The 20,709-nt window shown below is 36.7% G+C and overlaps 3 protein-coding genes across 19 annotated transcripts; 2 read left to right on the top strand and 1 right to left on the bottom strand.

Annotated features, from left to right (window-relative positions):
• Positions 1-31: 31 nt before the first annotated feature.
• Positions 32-5,947, top strand: LOC108617293 (uncharacterized). Of its 3 annotated transcripts, none has more exons than XM_089469719.1 (5): positions 32-205; positions 619-1,045; positions 1,941-2,713; positions 2,784-2,903; positions 2,966-5,947. In XM_089469719.1, exons 2-5 carry the CDS (start codon positions 898-900, stop codon positions 3,629-3,631), a joined length of 1,707 nt encoding a protein of 568 aa, XP_089325845.1. In that variant the 5' UTR covers positions 32-205; positions 619-897; the 3' UTR covers positions 3,632-5,947. The 3 variants fall into 3 exon arrangements, with proteins under 3 accessions (XP_089325845.1, XP_017868522.1, XP_089325893.1); XM_018013033.2 differs by having other exon boundaries at positions 32-249; XM_089469767.1 differs by lacking the exon at positions 32-205 and adding an exon at positions 348-502.
• On the top strand, positions 1,053-1,934 carry LOC108617406 (uncharacterized). The gene has a single exon (XM_018013202.2). It carries the CDS (start codon positions 1,177-1,179, stop codon positions 1,855-1,857), a length of 681 nt encoding a protein of 226 aa, XP_017868691.1. The 5' UTR covers positions 1,053-1,176; the 3' UTR covers positions 1,858-1,934.
• Positions 5,948-6,200: 253 nt separating the features above from the next.
• Positions 6,201-20,670, bottom strand: CtBP (C-terminal binding protein). 15 transcript variants are annotated; one of them, XM_089470031.1, is made up of 9 exons: positions 20,548-20,623; positions 12,581-12,645; positions 12,107-12,352; positions 11,740-12,045; positions 11,390-11,650; positions 11,176-11,316; positions 10,845-11,067; positions 6,850-7,205; positions 6,201-6,397 (listed from the first exon to the last, which is right to left on the bottom strand). In XM_089470031.1, exons 3-9 carry the CDS (start codon positions 12,299-12,301, stop codon positions 6,314-6,316), a joined length of 1,566 nt encoding a protein of 521 aa, XP_089326157.1. In that variant the 5' UTR covers positions 12,302-12,352; positions 12,581-12,645; positions 20,548-20,623; the 3' UTR covers positions 6,201-6,313. The 15 variants fall into 15 exon arrangements, with proteins under 15 accessions (XP_089326157.1, XP_089326197.1, XP_089326119.1 ...); XM_089470071.1 differs by lacking the exon at positions 20,548-20,623 and adding an exon at positions 20,320-20,396; XM_089469993.1 differs by lacking the exon at positions 20,548-20,623 and adding an exon at positions 20,301-20,376.
• Positions 20,671-20,709: the final 39 nt, after the last annotated feature.

Genomic DNA, 20,709 nt, shown 5'->3' with positions numbered 1-20,709 from the left:
TGCACTGTGTTTAATTTGAGCTATAATTTTAATTGAAGTTTATAGGCAGCACTGGCTCACGCTAGCAAGAAGAAGCGAACGCTCTAGCTCAGTTTGCCACAATCACAATTTCATTCTTTAGTTTTTTGGTTTCTCGTTTAATACAAAACAAATGCAAGCAAGTGCAAAGCCACAGCAGACCACAACACACCCAGTTGCATAAATTGTACGTCAATTATAGATCTGCACACAATAATACAAGACTTTCAGGTAAGTTGATGCATTCGCTACAAGCATACATACATACATACTAACAGACATGCCTTTGTGGGTATGTATGTGTGTGTATGTGCATGTACAGCTAGCTGACGAAAGCAAAACAAAGTCAAAATAGTGTCGATAGCAGCTGCTGATAATATCTTAAAAAACAACCTGAGTATCAGTTTATTTTCATGTGTTTTTTTTAAATCCATATGCCAGTGCGACACTAGGCTTTGTATTTAGCATCGAGAAACATGTACACGTACGCAGAATCTTTGAAATTTTAAGTTCGTGATAGGAGGTCGACTGGAATTATCTACTGGTGCCTCTCAGCTGATCTCTCCCTCTCTCATTATATTTTGTTTTGTACACTTACAGTTATTCACCGAATGCCATACTCACCACAACAAAATCAACCGATGACCGAGCTACGTACACACAAATAATATACTTACAAAAATAAATTGATACGTACAGACGTGGGTGAAGGAACAGCAACCAAACTGAAACCGAATTTCAATCCGTAACCAATTCTTCCAAGGCAGCAGCTGTGCAAACACACACACACACACGCACGCAGGCACACGCACACGTAGCTCAACTACACCCACTATATATATATAATTATATATATAGAAAACCACCGACTGTGCACAAATGGATATATCAGCATCAACTTCAAGCGACTCGACAATGGGAACACCAGAACAGAAGAGCAAATCGTATATTGGCGATAGCACGTTCTATGACAGCGCCCTGGATCATCAGCTATCCCCAGCGACAGCAAATTATAAATCCTGCAATGGTAAGTAATATATTAAGCAGCTCAAAATATATATCGTTTATTGGCAGAGGGAACTATTTCAACTGTTAAGTTGGCCTTGGCGCTTCATTCGTCAGCTCTACGGCAGTGCTTAAATTACTACATATGCAAAGATGAGCGACCCCGACACACAACCTGACCCAGAGCCGCTTGTGTGCAGTCCGCAAGAGCAACAGCATCAGCAGCTGCTGCGGCAGCACAACGAGCTGAAGCTTGAGCAATCATCACTTAAGCGAAAGCTGAACACCACCAGACTTCATATCTCTACGTTGAGCATTGAGAACGAGTACTTGGAGCAGCAAATTGAAAAAAAGGCCCAAGAAAATCAGCGAAACGAATGCTTCAATCGGAACATCAAACAGGAACTCATCAACTCCACCAACTTGGCGATCAATGCGCAAACACGCCTCACATTTCCGCACAAGCTTTTAGTGCAGATATTCGTGCCCTTCGCAGAAGATCAGTCCTTGATGGAGCACTGTGTGCACATCGACGCGGAGATGGCCAAAGCCATGCACACGCTACGCATGCAGGCCTACCAAGCACAAGAGCTAAAGCTGAGAGACGTTATAAGTAAAAAACAGGCAGATCTGCGCTCAAAGCTGGTCGCTAAATATGAGGCGAAGTTGGACAAATGTGAGCAGTCTCGAAAGTGGAAGTCTTCACTGATCAGACAGAGATGCTTCGATTTGTTCCAGAATTTCATGCACGAACATTGCGCAGACCATGAATCTACATCAGCGTATTTGGCTGAGCTGAAGGCCGTATACGAGCAGGCGACACACCATTTTTAATTTCCATTTCCACCATTCCAAAAGCATTTTCAGATCATCTATATTTTGTATTAATCGACAACACGTTCGTTTTGAATTCACAGAAAGCCTAAACGGAGACTTCAATCAGAGTGCAGGACAGACAAGTTTTGGCCACAAAGTGCTGAATGCTGAGAATTTCGATGTCCACAATGGAAACGGAAACGGAAATGGCAATTTAGAGGAAATAGCGGCTTTTAACACCTATGGTGTGCCGTCTTCTGTCTCCCATTCATCAAATGCTGCAGCAATCAATGCCAGCATGCTGCTGCTGCAATCAGAGAGCACCGATACAAACACCTCACAGGAGGAGGTCGATCCAAAGTCTCAGCTGGCCAATAAGACAATATTTAAGACCGATAATCCCAATTTGTCAATTATAGAAATAAATGAGAATTCCATTAAGGAGGAAGATCTCGAGAAGGAGGTGGTACTAATTGAGCAACTCTCCACCGACGATAACAATGAGGCCGTCGAGAAGGTCAAAAACATATTGAAAAAGTCACCCAACAAGGTTGCCGACAATGCCACAGACAAGAGACGCCGCAAAGCCGACACCCTGCTGCAGTCCAGCAAACAAAAACTGGACATATCAATAGCTGAGGCATCTGCAGCAGCGGATGGAGTTAACGATCGGCAACTGCAGTTGGCGCAGCCGACTGTGGCCGTCATCGATCAACCGCAAACTAAACGTGAAATTGTGATCTACGATACTTTGGAGGAATTCGATCAAAATTTACCCTCAACTGTGACCCTATTGAATACACCGTTTGGCAGTAAGGTCTACTTGGTGGGCACGGCGCATTTCAGCGAGGAATCACAGGATGACGTCTCTTATGTGAGAATACCAACGATTATATTTAAGTTAATCCAATTTATGTTAATCTGTTTTCAATTGCCATCCACAGGTCATTCGCAATGTCCGTCCAGATGTGGTCATGGTGGAGCTATGTCCCTCCCGTGTACACATACTCAAACTCGATGAGAAGACGCTGCTGGAGGAGGCCAAGAATATCAATATACCCAAGGCAATTAACCAAACGCATATCTTCATAATATTTATATTCTAATGCATTTAAATACCCCGCAGATACGTGGCATTCTGCAGACCCATGGCTATATCAATGGCATCTTCTTTATTCTGCTGCTGCAGATGAGTGCACAAATTGCCAAGGATTTGGGCATGGCACCGGGCGGTGAGTTTCGTCGCGCCTTCGAGGAGATACACAAGCTGCCCGGCTGCATTTTGCATTTGGGCGATCGACCTATACGCATCACACTTTATCGTGCTCTGCGCGCTCTGTCGTTGTGGCAGACCATGAAGCTGGTGTGGCGTCTGACCTTCACGGACAGCATCAGCATCGAGGAGGTGGAGGAGTGCAAGAAGCAAGATCTGCTTGAGAAACTTATGCAGGAAATGGCTGGCGAGTTTCCAGCCTTCTCAGATGTATTTGTACGCGAACGTGATCTCTATTTGTGTCACTCGTTGCAATTGGCGGCATTGCCGCAAGCGGCACCCGGTGCCCATCAGGTGCGTCCCGTCCGAGTCGTTGGCGTAGTTGGCATCGGACATGCCAATGGCATTGCCAAGATGTGGGGCCAAGTCGATCCCGAGAAGATACCAGCCATACTAGAAATACCACAGGCCAGCCTCAGTCAGCGGCTGTGTAAGAATACATTAAAGTATGGACTCCTCGGACTGGGCGTCTATGGCGCCTTTCGTTTCATGCGGCCGCGTCTGACGCGTTTCTTTTAACTTTCATTCAGATGCATGTTTTTCTATATATATTTGTTGAATTTATTTTCGTTATTAAGTGACAAGCCCGGCACCACTTGAAATGGGCATTGAAGACATGATAAGTATTGTCAGTAGTACTTGATGCTTTTGATAGAAAGTGTTTATACGCAATCACAAATATAAATATATATGTATATGTACACATATATGTATATACTATGTGTGCAAACCAAAAGAAAAAAAGAAAAGACATTCAAACATATTCCTGGTTTTAAAAACCCAACAAAAATGAAACTATCAAAATGAAAATAGATATGCACAAGTACACGATATATATCTATATATATATATATAGCTGTGTACTGGGCTTTAGATATCGCGACTGTGAATACGATTATATCAATTCATATTCAATTGTTTTACAAAAGGACTTAATTTTAAACTGTTGCTGCATAGTTGTTAAAGAAACATCACGCAAGGAATACTTTCTATATATTATTATGATTACTATTCATTTTTTTTTTTGACCAGTTAGAAGTCGTAGTTGCAGGATTAAATGGTTTCTGGACAGGCTACAAGAACAAAAGATAAGACAAAGCGAATGTTGATTACATGAGACATAAAATTATTTTTGAACAAAACTCTAAATGTGAACGTGCCCGAGCCCATAAGCAGCTGGAAACACTTTATCTTTCGACTTATCCATATGTATGTAAATGTTATTCATTCCGTAGTAGAAAAACTCTGAAATTTTAGACACTAAGTGGAAACGTGATGGACCTTCGATATTGGAAGTATGTATGGCCGTATGTTAAATGTTGCATATTATATTGAGGAATTTTACAATAAAAAATAAAACAAAAACAACAAACAAAAAATCTAAACTAAAAACAAAACAAAAAAGAACCTACCTAGATGTACTTTATTAACAATAACTACAAAAACATATTTGAACTGTATCGTGAAAAAATGGTATTAAAAATACAAGCCAACTTGTTTGACGCTGCGTAGTTTGTGCTAATTTAGTACTGGTGTTATTTAGCATTTAAAATAGTGAACCACCCGAAAAACACTCAACATCCCACTTTGTGTATAATTGACTCAAATAAAAGTTTACATACCAAAAAAAAAAAAACTTTTTTCATTTAAGGGAAATTTTTTAATAAATTTGTATTTCAATCATAGAAAATTAGAATATATGGTTCAATGATTATATTTGCAAGCACCATAGTTATGGATTTTTGTATCCTTACCATATATACCATATATATAGATATATTGCCATATGTATACGTCAACAGCCCTATCATAAAAATCCCCTCATTAAAAGCGTTACCAGCCATAAAAAGTTCATTAACGATAAGAGATTGCCACACAAATTTCCCTGTATGGACCCCTACCACAAAAACACCCGTATATGTTTTGCAAATACCATTACGACACCCATATTAAAATCCTTAATGTAAATTTCCCTATATAAAACAGAAATCTTATAAATACCCCTATATAAACGGTGAACATAGAAATAACCTTACCTAGACGATTAGAATACAAAGCGCGTTGCAACTGACACTATGACTAGATGATTACCATACAAACACCCCTATATATGTTGAATCTTGCTACACACACTCTTATAAGTATAATTCCCTATATTTAGCAGATGACCAAGACCTTGCAACTCTCAGTTTTACATGCATTTCCATATACTTACTCTATAAATACAATTTACGCCAATTCTATGAAAGCTCTAATATGATTCGGATCCACATACATCATATCCTGATATATCATATTTAGATTCTGGCATATGTAAAAATGTTTTACACATATACATATACACTGCGTTTGTTTTGTTTTTATTATGTACTTTAAACGTATCTTAAGCACTAAACGTCTCTCTTGAGTGTGTGTATGTGTGTAGTTGTTTTTGCCATAAATCTTGCGTTTTTCGTCTCTCCTTACTAATTTTGTTTTTAAGTTAAAAATTCCAACATGTTTGTGTTTTTGTTTTTTTTTTTCTTTTAGTTTTGTTTTTGCGCTTATATGTAGATAACATATTTTTTCTCTTACAATTTGCTGCAATACAAATAAAAGTCTTAAATTGTAACTGTAAAATTCTAAATAGTTACAAATTAAATACTAAATACATACGTAGTTAATTTTGAGGTGTGTGTTATGTGTATGTGTGTGTTTGGGAAGGGATTTCTTGTATGTTTTTTAAGTATTTTTTGTTATGTTTTGTATTTGTTTTTTTTTTTTCGTTTTTTTTTTTAAGGTTGGTAATGCAAATATGTATCGTATTTTAAATTATAACTTAGAAACTTGGAAAAATTCAAATGAAAGGCTGGGCGCAGTTGTTCACAGAGTAAGCCGCAGTTGCATGTGATTTATGTTTGCTTCGTTTCGTTTGTTAAATTGGCGGATTACAACGAAAAGTTTACAGAATCACATTGTAAGCACGTGTTATCCAGTTAAGTTTCTATAGCTGTTGGACTCCCATTTCGCTCCATCTGCTCCTCCCTGTGAGCGCTTCCACTGCCCGTTGTCACACCAGTTTTTGTTGCTGTTCGTTGGTTGTTGTTGATTTTTTTTTTTTTTTTTTTAATTAAATTTATTTAATTTTTAAATGTTGTGTGTGTGTGTGTGTGTGTTGTTTATGCCTCCAGCTAAGGATGCAGCAGCAGCAGCCAGCCCAGCCTACGGCGTCTCCGTTGACTCGACCTTCACTTCAGATTTAATGCTCGATGACAGATGGTTATTAGGGTCGGGCGCACTCAGGTGCTAAAAGCAAGATGTGAATATCAATTAGAAATGCATTACTTCTCAAATTACAACAATTATAATAGTACGTACGCATGTATGCATATATGTATGTATGTATATGATATATATACTAGGGTATATATATATATTTATATTGTTTATATATGTATGTATAAAACGTAAGAGGTGTTAGTAGACCCTAGCCTAGGCAAACAACAACTAATGACCAATATAATAATAACAAACAACATCAACATCAACAACAACATGAAACAACAACAACAACACAAGCTAGACCACACACATACACACACACACTTACAGTATATGGGGGCACAAACAACAATTTTCAATATTTCAGTGGGTTTTCTATTAATTTTGTTGTTTGTACTTATCTCTCTTTTTTTGCACACGCACACATACACGCACACGCACGCACACAACACTCACTGTTGGCTGGTGGTACCTACCGATTGGCTACTCACAATCCCGAGCGGCAATCCACCAACTTGCGGCGACAAATGCGGCACAGTTGGCACGGCTGCATTTTGTGGTGGTACCGTTGATGGCAGGAGCGCAGCAGCCGCTGCCGCCGCGGCGGCCACAGCGACAGCAGCCGCTGTCACAGAGTTGTTGCCGGTTGCGGTCGGTGGCGGCGGAATCAAGGCAGCGCTGCTTGCGCTATTGCCGCTGCTGCCAATGCCGCCGACGACGACGCCGCTGCCGCTGCCGCTGCCAAGATTTGTTGTACTGTGGGGACCATCGTGCGGTGTGGTGCTGTGTGCCCGATGTTGCAGTGCGCCTGTATAATAGCCGCCATTTAATCCTGTTTTGTATTTCGATTTGTTTGTATTTGGTTGGTATTTAGGTAAAGTTAATAATATGTTGCTGTTTATCTTGGTATTATCTTAATATTCTTTAGAGGAAAGAGTTGGGAGTTGAATGTGGGGGAGATTTCGGTTATATTGAATTGTATCTCAATTTTTGTGGTGGCTGCGTGTGGTCTAAGAGAAGGACAAGTGGCGAATAGGAAATAGCTATATATACATACATACACACATATCTATTTATGTTATAAATATGTATGTATGTATATATATATATGAGATGCGAATGAGTTCAGAACAGGCGCCTACACAACTAGCTCCCAGCTGATCAAATGTGTTCTGCTCTTCTTTTCTTTCTTTTTCTGTTTGGTTTGCTTGCTTCTTTCTTTATATACAATGCGACCTATATAGACTATAATATGAGCTATCAATTCCGTTGGCCAACGTTCATAAATTACTGACTTTCGATTTAGTGTTTTTCGTGGAACTTGAACAACTAAGTCTAATGTGTATCTTATCGATATCTTAACGATATTAATTTAAAGCTTGCTCTGCTCTGCACTCAAATGATGCCATCATCCCGAAAATCGAAAATATAGTAAATGTAAATTTATAAAAATAAAAATAAAAAATAGATAAATTTAACTAATGGACTTGTTAAACAATTTTGCAGCAATGCGCCACACAAAAGCAACAAAAATTGGTTCTTAAAGTTTTTTCTTTTATTTGTTTTTTCTTTTTCTTTTATCTCTCGTTTTTTTCTTTATATTTTCTGGAAAGGTTTTGTTGGTTGTTCTTTTCTTGAAATTAACTTGCTCTGTTTTTAATTGATTTTTTTTTTTTTTTACTTTTTTTGTTTAATTTTATTTAGCTTTCACAGTTATTAAAAATATTTTTTATACATTACAAAATAACAGTATTTTATTCTTTTTGTCTCTTTTACTTTTACTTTTACGCTTAGGCTTATTAATTTCCTTTCATTTGCTCAGTTTTATTTTGTTGCAGCTTGTTTATATACTCGTAGGATTGTGTGTGTCTATATATATATATATATATTATATACGTGTAAGTGTTGTGTGTGTTGGGTTTGTTTGTATATGCGAGTGTGGGTGTATACATATAAATATATATATATTTAGATTTGTGTGTGTTTCTATGCGTATTTATGTTTTGTGCTTGAAATTTAACAAATTTTGTCAGCTTGAAAACAAAATAAAGTACATCAATAAAATAAGAAATAAAACTTTTGATGCATTCATTATATATTATTTTCTCATAAGGAATATTGTTTGTTGTATGTTCTGCTTGAATTGGTCTTGAGCGAAAATTAATAAAGAATAATTGTGAAAAATTGGCGTCAATTGCATTAATTGTTTAATTTTTAACTTAAATTGCGAAAATTTTACAAAATTATACTTTGCGCCGTTTTTTGTTTGTTTGTTTGTTTTTTTTTTTTTTTTTGTAAATATTCTTACATTTTACACGCTAACAATTCTTAGATTTACCGACTACTCGGTTGATCATAATGTGCTGTGTTTCCTTTCTTTTTTGTATTTTTTTTTTTTTTTTTTTTTTTTTTTTGTAATTTTATTTTTACTTTTTATCTTATTTTCTCCTCAATAATGTAAATCTAGGGCTTTAATAGTATTTTTTTTTTTACTTTGTTTTTAATATAATTTCTGTTATGTTTTAAATGTACATAGACTATGCATTAATATTACTTTTCTCTCATTTTTTTCTGTTCATATTATTAATTTTATATTTATTTATGGATGTGGTTTAATTATATTAACGCGCCGTGTTGTAGTTTTCAATAATTTGTGTGGGTGTGTGTTTGTGTGTGTGTGTGTGTATGTGTGCAGTATATATATATATATATATATATATATATATATATATATGTGTGTGTGTTGTTGTTGTTGTGTATAAACGTATTTAAATAATTACTTCTGTTCTGGTCTCAGCATATTTAAGATCTTAAGGCAAGGCGAAAATAAACACGGATGATGAGATCATTTTGCATTTTGCATTTAATAGAGCAGTGCATTGAGATATTTTCTTTTTTTACAAAGGTTGTGTTTTTAATTTCAAATTGATTAGCAAATCATATATATAGCTATATATATATAAATATATCTTAACGGAAAGTCAGTAATTTATGGCGCAAAATCAATTGATTCTTATAAATAATACGTTTTCTCGCTTGATTATTACAAAATCTTTGAGGCATTCGGAAGCTACTGATATTTGTATATAAAAGATGTCTATCGCTTGTGGTTAGTTAGTAAATATTACAACGTATAATACGATATATGCATATATATATATTTATATATATAATAAAGATGTGCTTGAACAAAATCTCTTACATTCGCTTTATAAGTATTCATCTGTTTCTCTTATGTTTTTGTAGTTTGCATAGATCGTTAGTTAGATTAAGTGTGTGAGGCAGGGGTCTCAAAACAATTAACAACAACAATCCATCAAATTGTTTACTTTCACCTTTTGCTGTAAGTAATTATGAATTTTGTATACATATGCAAACATATATACATACATACATACATAAATACATATCTACATACGCATATAAATATATGTATATATACATATATATTTATATACATGTACACACATATATAATTTTTTTTTTGTACATTCTACAAAGAAATTACAGTTTTAAGCTAGCTACAAACGCTGACAGCTTTTGTTGGGAGTCTGCGCCAGATCATTTCTTTATTTCAATTTTTGGGTGGACAAAACGACTTTATTGTTGTTAATAAATATGTTGCACTCATATTCCAATAAAAACCATTTGGAATCAGTTTCAACAATCACTTTTGATAAAGTGAAGGACTTGGCAAAAAAAAAAAAGGAAACGAAAATAAACAAAAAAAAATAAAATAAACGAAAATGAAACAAATTTCCAAAACCTGGTCGCTGTTTTGCTTAATGCCCAACTGTGTTCTGCGTATCTAAGCGTGATTCCTTTGTATTTCTTGAGTTAGTACGCAAAAGTTGTTATTTTGCTTTGCAGTTTGTATTGCTAGCGATGCGTATATGGTAAGTCTAATCGTCATTAGTATACGTCTTATCATTTATAGCTTGTTACCCAACATCGGTCGCGTTTCTAAACCTTCTACTCAACATATCCATAATTCATGTTCATGTTGCTAAATATCTATTTATATATGTATATATATATATATTTCTGTATATATATATTTATATAGCTTAAACTGTTTAACTTATATATCAACTTTTATAGCACGCGTTCTTGAAATCTTGATTCAACGCGACTCTCTTTCTCTCACTTTCTATATATGTATTTATATGTATGTGTGCTTTGAAATGAATCAGAAGAATAGAAGTATGTATATATGTAGACGCTCGCTGCATTAATGTGGTTTGTGTGTGTTAGTGTGTGTTTGTTTATGTATGTGTGTAATTGTGATTGTTTGTTTAAACGATTTCTGATTTCTTTTTCTGTTTCTGGTTTTTTGTTTCGAATTTTGTTTTTAATTTCCTTTTTCTTCTTTTTTTTTTTTTCTTTTGTTATGTTGTTTGTAACGCTCTCTCCCTGGCATCTGTTTCAGCCTCCCACTACTTTTCTTGATTTGATATCATTTGTAGTTTACCTTCGGGATAAACAGCCGCCGCAACTCCACCGGCTGCAGTGGTTGGCGGCGTGCGCATGAAGTACTCCTTGTTAACGCAATTCCTCAGCACTTCTGGAATATTGCCGACAATCGCTCGTCGTATTTCGGTGGCTGCCATTTCGCGCAGCTCTGTTGCGGATGCATCGCTGAAGAAGGCGGCGTGTGGTGTACAAATTAGATTTGGAGCGTCTTTCAGTGCGCCCTGTAAGTCAATGCGAAATGAATTTCAATTAGCATAAAACATATCAAGCACAACTGCGGGCATCGTCTCAGATTGCGTAAAATGTTTCGTTTTACAACAATCTCTTACTTGAAATACATTGTATGGTTCGTTCTCGTGCACATCCAGTGCGGCTGCTCTTATCCGACCCTGTTTCAGTGCCAGCGCCAATGTCTCATCATCCACCAGACCGCCTCGGGCGGTGTTCACCAGAAATGCACCGGGTCGCATCTATATTAATTATAATTCAAATTAGTCACCTAATTGTTTGCTTATGCATTCGAATGTTGTCACGTTTGCATACCTGTTTAATTGTGAATTCATTGATTAAATGGTGATTGTGCTCGTTGAGCGTGCAATGCAGTGAAACGCAGTCGGACTGGAATAACAGATCTTGCAGCGTATAGACGCGTGTGAGGCCGAGAGATTTATCAATGCCATCGGGTAGGTAGGGGTCGTAGAATATTACATTGAAGCCAAATGCTTTTGCTCTCAACGCGACAGCGCTGCCAATGCGACCCAAACCAACTAAGCCTAAGGTATCGCCACGTATGCGAGCGCAGCCCTGCAGAATAGATTACAGAAATATTATAAATATCTATCTATTATACCATATATAAAATATATAGAAGAGATCCCATGTTCTATACGTACATGCGCCGCTTCTCGCACTTGCTCGGGGCCTGTAAACTTTTTGCCCTCGCGCACCATATTCGCCAGCCAATAGGTGCGCCTGTATAGGTTCAATATCAAGCACATTGTTGTGTCTGCCACTTCCTCGACACCATAGCCAGGGACATTGCATACGGCGATACCCAATTCGCCAGCGGCTTTGACATCAATATTATCTGTGCCGCTGCCGATGCGCACAATGATGCGTAAAGCTTTGAATTTCTCAAGATCCTCCTTGGTCAAGATGATGGTGTGCCACATTAAGGCGCCAACTGCTTCATTTAGCACCTGCAAAGCAACAAGATATTAATTATAATAATCATGTATAAACTATATGTATGCTACTCACCTTCTCGTGTATTTCGGATGTGCTCTGTGCATCGCAGAAGGCCACCGTAGCCACATCCTTTAGTATGGGCATCTCAATTGAACAGTCGCGTCCATCCAGCAGCGCAACCAGCGGTCGCGCCTGCAGCGGACCGTTGGCGAAGCTGCCTTTGACATCAATGCGCGAACGCTTCGGCATCATAAGATTTTTGTCCATAATTTATTTTGTTTTATTTTATATATATATATATTATGAATTCTGCTTATTCTGTAAGTTTATTATATATATATATATATGAATATAAATATATATATATATATATATGTATATATATATATAAAATATATATATATATATAAATATATATATATATTTCTTCCCTTAACGTTTACTTCTAGCTTTATGGATCAGTGTTGTGTGTGTGTGTGTTGAATTTGCAATTGTTTCTTCGTTGCGTGTAGCAGTTGCTTTAATTTCAATCAACGGAAACAAAACCTTTTTCAAGACGACGATTCACACATTGCAATCATTTTTGGCGCTTCATATTGAAATCGAGAATCCTGCAAGTACACAATAAATAAGCGAGACACCATTAAAACATATATAGATACACACACACATGTATATAAATATATAAATAATACAACTTGCAAATTAAATGGAAAAACATGAAATCTGATGTCAAAAGTAGAAACAACAAATCGCTTACGAATTGCTAACAAATCGCGCCAGTGTCAGCACAATATTCACCGATGACAAGTTTTCGTTTGGATTTCGCAATTGTCAGCGATAAAGATACTATTTGTTTGCACACCCTGCCTGCCTGCCGCCTCACCGCACCCCCCCCCCCCCCCTCCCTCTCTTTCCAAAACACACTCCAAACAGTCGTCGAGTGGGCAGAAGGAAGAGGAGGAGGAGGAGGAGGAGCAAGAACATAGAAATATAACGCTTCGGCCTGGCCTGGGTCAGCGTCGTGTGTTGTTTCATATATTTATGTTATGTATTGCTATCTTTCATTGTTGTTGTTGTTGCAACAGCAGCTGCTATCGTCACATTAACAACAAATCTAGATTTAGTATACCTCATGGCATTGCCCCCTCGTTCCATAGGTTCCTAGAATTTCAAATGCGCTTATCAAAATCGCTTGCTTTGATTAGACGGACAACAAGCAACAGCAACAGCGACAGCAACAGCTACATCTATTCAGGTATTTCTCTATTGTGTTTGATTTTTGGATTAGTTGACGTATTTTTTTTTGCCCGTATCTTATCAACAGCAATAGAACAGAAATGAATAACGTCGTTGTATCTGTGGCACAGTTCGAGCGCTCGTGATAAGCAAAGACTCTGTCTGATCGAGTTTTCAAGTTGAGAATATATTTAATATACTTCTTCAAGGTCGCATTAATTGTAGGCAATATATGTTTCAGTGATTTGGGTGTGAAAAAAGTATAAAATTAAATTAAAATAACTAAAGTTAAAAACCCGAGCATAGGGGCTTAAATGTTATCTTTAGTGAAAAAAAAATTAAATCGAAAAAATTCCCCCTGTTCTTGCATACTGAAGAAATCAATTTAGAATATATAAATAGGGAAATAAAATATTTGCGTTTGATTTTTGTTATGCCTTAAACAAGTTTCTATTCTAAAAATTCTATAAGATGTTTACAATTTATTATACACTTGCAGAAATGAATAAAAATTTATAAACAGTTCTCCTAAACTCAATCATGAACTAAAGAGAAGTTCATTGATTTTGTATTTGTTTTGCTTATCGGCATAATTCAAGTACTTCCATGTTTATTTAACCTAACTAAATACTTGAGGAAGCTTTCGTGTCTAAGTTTTTTTTGGATATGACTAACCAAAATAAACGTGAATTTTTTTATTAAATCAGAAACACCTATCTGTATCGTTTACTGCATCATTCTTATACCAGAATTTATATTTCATCATAATGGTTATCTCAAAAATTCTAAATAAAACAAAATTATTGCAATTAAGAATTGGCTGAGACGATTATGAGGCACACACACAGACACACGACGATTCATATCTCGCATACATAAACAATATTTATTTACAAAAATAAAAATAAAAATTGATAAGCCATCAAGTGTAGATGCATGTGTGTGTCGGAATTAACAGAACAGACAGATGGGTCGGCTGTCATAACCACATCACATCATGAAGACACATCATAGACTCGTAGACTTCGGAACTAAACAGCATACAGTAGTCGCACGATAAGTGCAACTTTGAAAACTAAATATTAGTTTAGCACACAATTGGTATTTCTTTGCGTTAAGGAATTATAAAGTATGTGTCCAATATATGTATTTGGCCTTTGTTCGCTGTACATTGTCCATACGACCACAATGATAACCATAATCATATTAATAGCCATGTCAGCAATAGAAATGAACAAAATAAAGTATAAACGAATTGCACAGATGCCCAGATAATGGCAACAAATGTCTAGCCGACAATTATGACATAAATACATATATATAAGTATATATTATATATGATATATGCAGTATTTGTAGCATTCATGCAGAGCTCTCGCCATGCTTTGTTTATTTTTAAAACAATTTTCAAGACATTTCTGATTGCTACTTAAGATTGCGCATGCTATTTATTTCACTTTTGTGAATGATTACGTTGAAATATATTTATATATATATTTGGTCGATCGCAATTTGTGTGGCAACAGTTGAGCCGCGAAGAGTGAACAGTGAAAGGAAGCCACAGACCGAGAGTCACAACAGATTTGAAAGCGCGCCAAAAACCAGTTCTGCAAGTGAACCAAAAAAACTAGTGGCAACAACTTCTGTGCTGCTTCTGCTGCCGCCGCCGCCGCTGCTGCTGCTGCTGGTGCCGCTGATACAGGATGCAGCAACGTGTTCCATGCGCCCACGCAGTTGAGAAAGTCGAATGAAAAATATTAAAAAAAAAATAAATAAAAAACCTGTTGATGTGTGTATGTATACACACTCACTCATATGTACACACAGATGCACGCATTATCACACACACAACAGTAAATCATATACGATTATACATAAATCACAGATGAGTGTACAGTAATATCTAACAGATACATTTCACTGCTCAACTATTCATCTCCTTCTTCTTCTTCATTTTGTTGTTGTTGTTGTTATAGTTATTGTCGCTACCTGAGCTGAGCAGTCGCAACAGTCGCCGGCTGTCTAACAACAGCAAAAAGTCAAACTAAGAACACACGAGCACAAACTGCGATGGCGAATGGCATTTTGTATCTCATTCTTTCTTTCTTTCTTTCTGTCTATCTTTTTTAGGTAAACCAAGCCAAGCCAGCAGTAAACCGGTTTATCAACCCGACAGACGCACGATAACACCAGCAACAATATTAATGTGTGTATGTATTTGTTGATACCCTGGAACCATTAATAATAGACAAAAGCGAGGGGCGTATTTATATCAGCAATTAGCATTATTCAGCACATAAATATTTTATGTCACAAATAAATTTGCAAAGGAAATTAATATATATATTAATAATATTAAAACCAAGTAATCAAATATTCACGAAATCTAAGCATAAGTAAATATTCTATTTAAAGTGTTCTAGTGAAGGGTATTTCTAGCTGAGTGCGCAATATAAAACAATTTATGCCCGATGACACTTCAGCTCATTCTAATTTGTATCTATCGATATTGATTTGTTGCAATCGATTACTATTAAAATCAAATTAATCAAATATTAACGAAATGTGGACAAACTTTATTTATTACAGGGTGTTTTCTAGTTGAGGGCGATGGACTAAAGCACTCTTGTTTTTCTCTTTCTTTTTGCCACAATTTTTCAGGCAGGAAAAACTCATGTTGGCTTAAATTGTTTGTTGGCTTAATGCCACAATAACGAAAACGAAGCAATGGCTCGAGCCGACAAGTCCCAGCGAGTCGAGTCGCGAGTGTGAGTGTATGTTTGGAACACGTTTAAATATACATATTTACAAGTCATGCGCACACTCCACAGACACACACACACATACTCACACACAACAGCCAAACACATGTATTTATGTACGTGTTTGTGTGAGTCTTGGGGCAGGCAAAAAGTTTTTAAAGTGCTCAATGCTGATGACGCCATTGCAACAGTCAACAGTCATACGCCGAACAGGAGAGAGCGAGAGAGCAAACGAGCCGGGGAAGGAAGAAAGAGCATGAGTTTGAGTGTGGGTTGTCTGTGTGCGAGGGAGAGAGAGAGGAAAGCCCAACTTGTGTGTGTGCTTTCCGCTTGAGTTGGGGGTCATCTGAAGTGGGGGAGCTGCAAAACAGACACACAAATTACAAGTTGATGCACTTTATAGACTTTACTGTCTACTTCGGAATTGCAATCAATAATAAAACCAAATTGAATTAAAGGAACATTTAAATAACAGTAGGAATATTGGTAGACTAGAAGGTTCTGAAATATTCATTCATGCCAAAATGTATAATACATTTTACTTTAGCCAAGCTGTACTGTACTTAATTACTGGAGTTTGCCAGCAGCAGAGTGTGACAGCAAGTTGATTTTTTCTTTCTTTTTTATTTGCTTATTTATTTATAAATATTCGCTCTCTCGCCTGCTCGTTCGCAACTTGTTTTGTCTTTGAATTAACGGTTACTTCGTGACGTCGCATTTCGCGCGCTTTTTTTCTTCCGTCTGTTCTGCTCATGCATTAGCATTAAAGCCGGCAAAGCCAAAGCTGCTGTCGATCCGTTTTAAGCAAAGCTTTTTGTTCTCTCTTCGTTATGAATAAATGCTTTTCTTTTGTCGTGTCTTTTCTATCTTTCTTTCTTTCCTCTGTGTGAGTGCCTGGGTAAAAAACGGTTCTATGTGTTTAGATTGAATGACGCAAATCGAATATATAAAAGAAAAAAAGAAAAAACTGCAAGCATTGCAAGTCATTTTGGTCGGAAACAAAAACAAAAAGTAAAAATCAAAACAATTTATATTGGCTCGCACGCTTTTTGCCATTTGCGGACAGCTGCTGCTGCTGCTGCTGTTGCTGCTAAAAACCATTTGGCACAACAATTAAATTGTGTATTGCGTTGATTTATGTTTTTCTTTTTTATTTAGACCAAAAGCGCGTCAGTAAATTTGGCTGCAGATCGATCGATGATACAAAGCAGCCATTGGGGCAGCACAAGCAAACCTTCCTCCTCTCTCGCATGTCACCCCATTGGAATATAGATGTACAGTGATGCCTTCCTAATTAAAACAGTATATCAAAATTACTGTATTTTGTTCAAATTTATTATGGTGTCTTGAGACTATACTGTATATCTCCCGTGGGTGAATCTCACTAAATACTAAGTTGTACATTATTTATTATTAGTTTAGTTGTCAAAAACTACGTTGAGCAAACGAATTTTGCTAGCGAAAAAACTATGCAAATACTGAACAGATGTATTTTATAATTCATTATAGTTCATTTAACATCTATATTTATTTTTAAATTTATTTGAAACATTGTTGATTTATTTTGTTGCTTTTGAACATCTGCTTTCGTAATTGTTTTGTTCCCGTTCAAGAGTATTTACTGTATTTATTTTTAAACTTGTTTCATAGGAATTGAAAAATTGTACGGACTGCGTTCTATTTTGGTGATTTTTGTTTTGCAATTTTCAAAGTGTGAAATTCTTGTCGCAGGTGTCTAGTCTTGTTTTTTCTTTTCTTTTGTTCTTTGACTTATTTTAAATGTTGGCACTCGGCAACAAACAAAAGGTAAAGCACAATAAACATGAACAAATGATAAGCGTACGTTAGCAGCAATGCACGGAAAAGTGGAAAAGAGAGAAGAGGTGCTATAAAAGGTAACAACTGCATGCACATTGATAGCAGATATCTTTATACATATACATGTATATATACACACACATCCACACTAAACATTTATTGTGCCTCACTTGAGTGAACTGAAGGAAAATTTTCAAGTGGAATTTTCATGTTCAAAACTCATAGACAACACATATAAACGTATATATATGTATGTATATATGATGTCTGTATATACACATACGATATAAAAACAAAGCTAATTCGAGTTTGTCTTGCCCGCCCATCCCGAAAACAAAGATCGTTATATGGAGAAAGAGAAAATTCATAACAATGCAAATATGCGAAATAGACTAAAATTGGATGGAGGCGGTGCCAAAAAAAAAGCAAAAAAAAAAAAAAATGATTACACAGCGCAGACGGGCGAGCACAAGTGTTGTGACGCTGTGTGTGTGTGTTTGTGTTGCTGGCGGGTACAGCAGGGGCGCCAGAACGAAACAGCGATGGAAAACATGACAAGCGAAAAAAATGTTGTAATAAAACTAGAAACAAGCGCCAATTTCATTGGCCTGCAAGGGTATGGCTGAAGGGGGGCCATAGAAGGGAGACACAGCAAGTTGTTTGTATGTGTGTGTGTGTGAGTAAAATATTTATGGACATCGACAGCAGCAACGGTTTTATAAACTCTTTTTTTACGTGCGCGCATTTGTAGCTACTTATTTATTTATGTATGCATAAATTGCAAAACAAAAACAATGTACATTCATACACACATACCAACGGGACTGGCATCGATACCCCCACCAACCTTCCACTACTCAAACTATGCATGTTTTTCTGCTTCTTCCTTTTTTTCAATCAATATGCAGGCGGTGGCGGCGTTGCAGGCCACTGGGCAAGAAGTCAGTCACAATAGCGGTGGCTATTTATAGAACAAAACGGGCTGACCGGACACAAAGGGGGAACCGAAACAAAACTAAACTTTAATGCGCACTCGTATTCGGAGAACAGCAGGAAGCTTTAACTGCGAGTTTAAAGTGTTCAAAGCTCCGCTCTCGTTCACACATTTATTTTGCACGAACTTTTCAAGTAAAACGAAAATTTGATACACTTTCACCCTTTAAAGGACTCACAAACTCAACTCAACTCTTTGTGCAAACAAACGCGGCGTTGCTGCAAAACAGCAACCGAAATAATGCTGTTGAAATATGTCATTCGCTTGCTATAGGAGCTGGCCTCTGGCGCTCTCTCTTTCTCTCGTTTGTTTGCTCACTCGAACGAAATTGTGGCGGCGGCGGCAAAATAACAACGATGAGACAGAGCAGCGGCTTTAGCCAGCATGTTGCAGTAGTGTGGGGCGGAGTAGTTGAAAGGTACAGGGGCGTTGCGCAGTGAACCTTGCGTGTATATTGTCACTCGGCATCGGCAAAAGGCAACAAACACACACACACACACACATTTGTATGCTTGTATTGATAATGTATGTGTACCTTATGTGTATATTTGTGCAAATATTATTGCACAATAAATTTATGTTTTGCGTATTGGCAATAATAAAAATAATTATTGCTATCATTCGCTTTCTCGCATATAGACACTGGCTTACTCAGCAGCGATACTATAAATATATGTATACGCACACACTCAACCATGCACACATACAAGCGCGCATGTAAATCGGCTTTAAAAATTCATACGAAATTCTGCACGTTTAAATTTTTTTCTTGTACACGTTTATCGCGCACGCACACGCAAACATACATATATACACGCACACATATACACATGTATATACTAAGTGAGAGACACGAGCATACACACGCTGGTCGAAAACAACAAGAAGAAGCAATACATTTATCCATATTAGAGATTAAGAGACGATGTATAGCTCGCACAAAATATGTATAGATACATAATATTTTTTTGTTATTAAATTCGCAGCAACAGCAAGAGCGCACTAGTTTTTCAATTTCTATATATTTTTCATTTCGTTTTTCCTCATTGTGGCGGCGGCGACGGCGACGGTGGCGGTCGCAACTCGCGTTTTTTTTTTCTTTTTTTTTGCGATTTTGTAATTGCACAAAATTCACGTGCTAAACACTTTCCCACACGCACAATTGATAGAGAATCATTTACCGGCTAGCTTAGTGCACAATTTACATGCATTTTTAACAAATTCTGTGTACTTTTTATATATTTTTCAACAAATTTTTTACCAGCAACGCGTCCAAATTCCACTTTCGACTCGCAGCTTTCAAAATGGCGGAATACGAATACGGCAATTTTTAGTTTTAGTACAGCAATGACGCGATGCTACTCACTGCCGCGATGCTACTCATTTGCCGCGTATTGCTAATGATGTATGTAATTGTATATGAGCAATCAATAGGCGATCTAATTTCACACACCTGACAAATAATTACGTACTCTTTACTGAACGATTCAGCTCGAATTGCACTATTAACAACACAATTTTTCTTTTTCATCCACTTGCACAAAAAATATTCTCTTTTATGCTTCTTCTTTGCGCGAAAGTACCATTCTCATGTTTACGCTCCCACGCACACTCAGATGCAAACGCAATACCAAATGAATATAAAATATACTCTTGCATATATATTTATTTCTAAAATGCACATAGCCCCTTACACTCACATTAATTAGATAAACAATATTGTATGCGGCAATATTAAAAATAAAAATATTTAAGTAAACCCGACAAACACGCAACGCTCGATGCGAGTTGCGCTGTTTTTGGACGATACTGTCCCGGGTATCGATAACGATATATACATAATTACTTTGTTTCGATGCCGA

This window comes from Drosophila arizonae, chromosome 2 (genome assembly GCF_054131065.1).
Source record: "Drosophila arizonae isolate 15081-1271.41 chromosome 2, UAZ_ARI_1.0, whole genome shotgun sequence".
Classification (NCBI taxonomy): Eukaryota; Metazoa; Arthropoda; class Insecta; order Diptera; family Drosophilidae; genus Drosophila; species Drosophila arizonae.
Note: the sequence above shows the minus strand (reverse complement) of the source record. Positions and strands in the feature narration are given on the sequence as shown.

Bases quoted from the DNA above. Each gene is read 5' to 3' on its own strand.
- LOC108617293 (XM_089469719.1), top strand. From the start codon at position 898: ATGGATATATCAGCATCAACTTCAAGCGACTCGACAATGGGAACACCA. The intron at 2,714-2,783 runs GTGAGAATACCA...TGCCATCCACAG, and splicing joins CACAGGATGACGTCTCTTAT to GTCATTCGCAATGTCCGTCC. The intron at 2,904-2,965 runs GCAATTAACCAA...AATACCCCGCAG, and splicing joins AGAATATCAATATACCCAAG to ATACGTGGCATTCTGCAGAC.
- CtBP (XM_089470206.1), bottom strand. From the start codon at position 12,301: ATGGACAAAAATCTTATGATGCCGAAGCGTTCGCGCATTGATGTCAAA. The intron at 12,046-12,106 runs GTGAGTAGCATA...GTTGCTTTGCAG, and splicing joins CATCCGAAATACACGAGAAG to GTGCTAAATGAAGCAGTTGG. The intron at 6,398-6,849 runs GTAGGTACCACC...TCTTGCTTTTAG, and splicing joins GGATTGTGAGTAGCCAATCG to CACCTGAGTGCGCCCGACCC.
- LOC108617406 (XM_018013202.2), top strand. From the start codon at position 1,177: ATGAGCGACCCCGACACACAACCTGACCCAGAGCCGCTTGTGTGCAGT.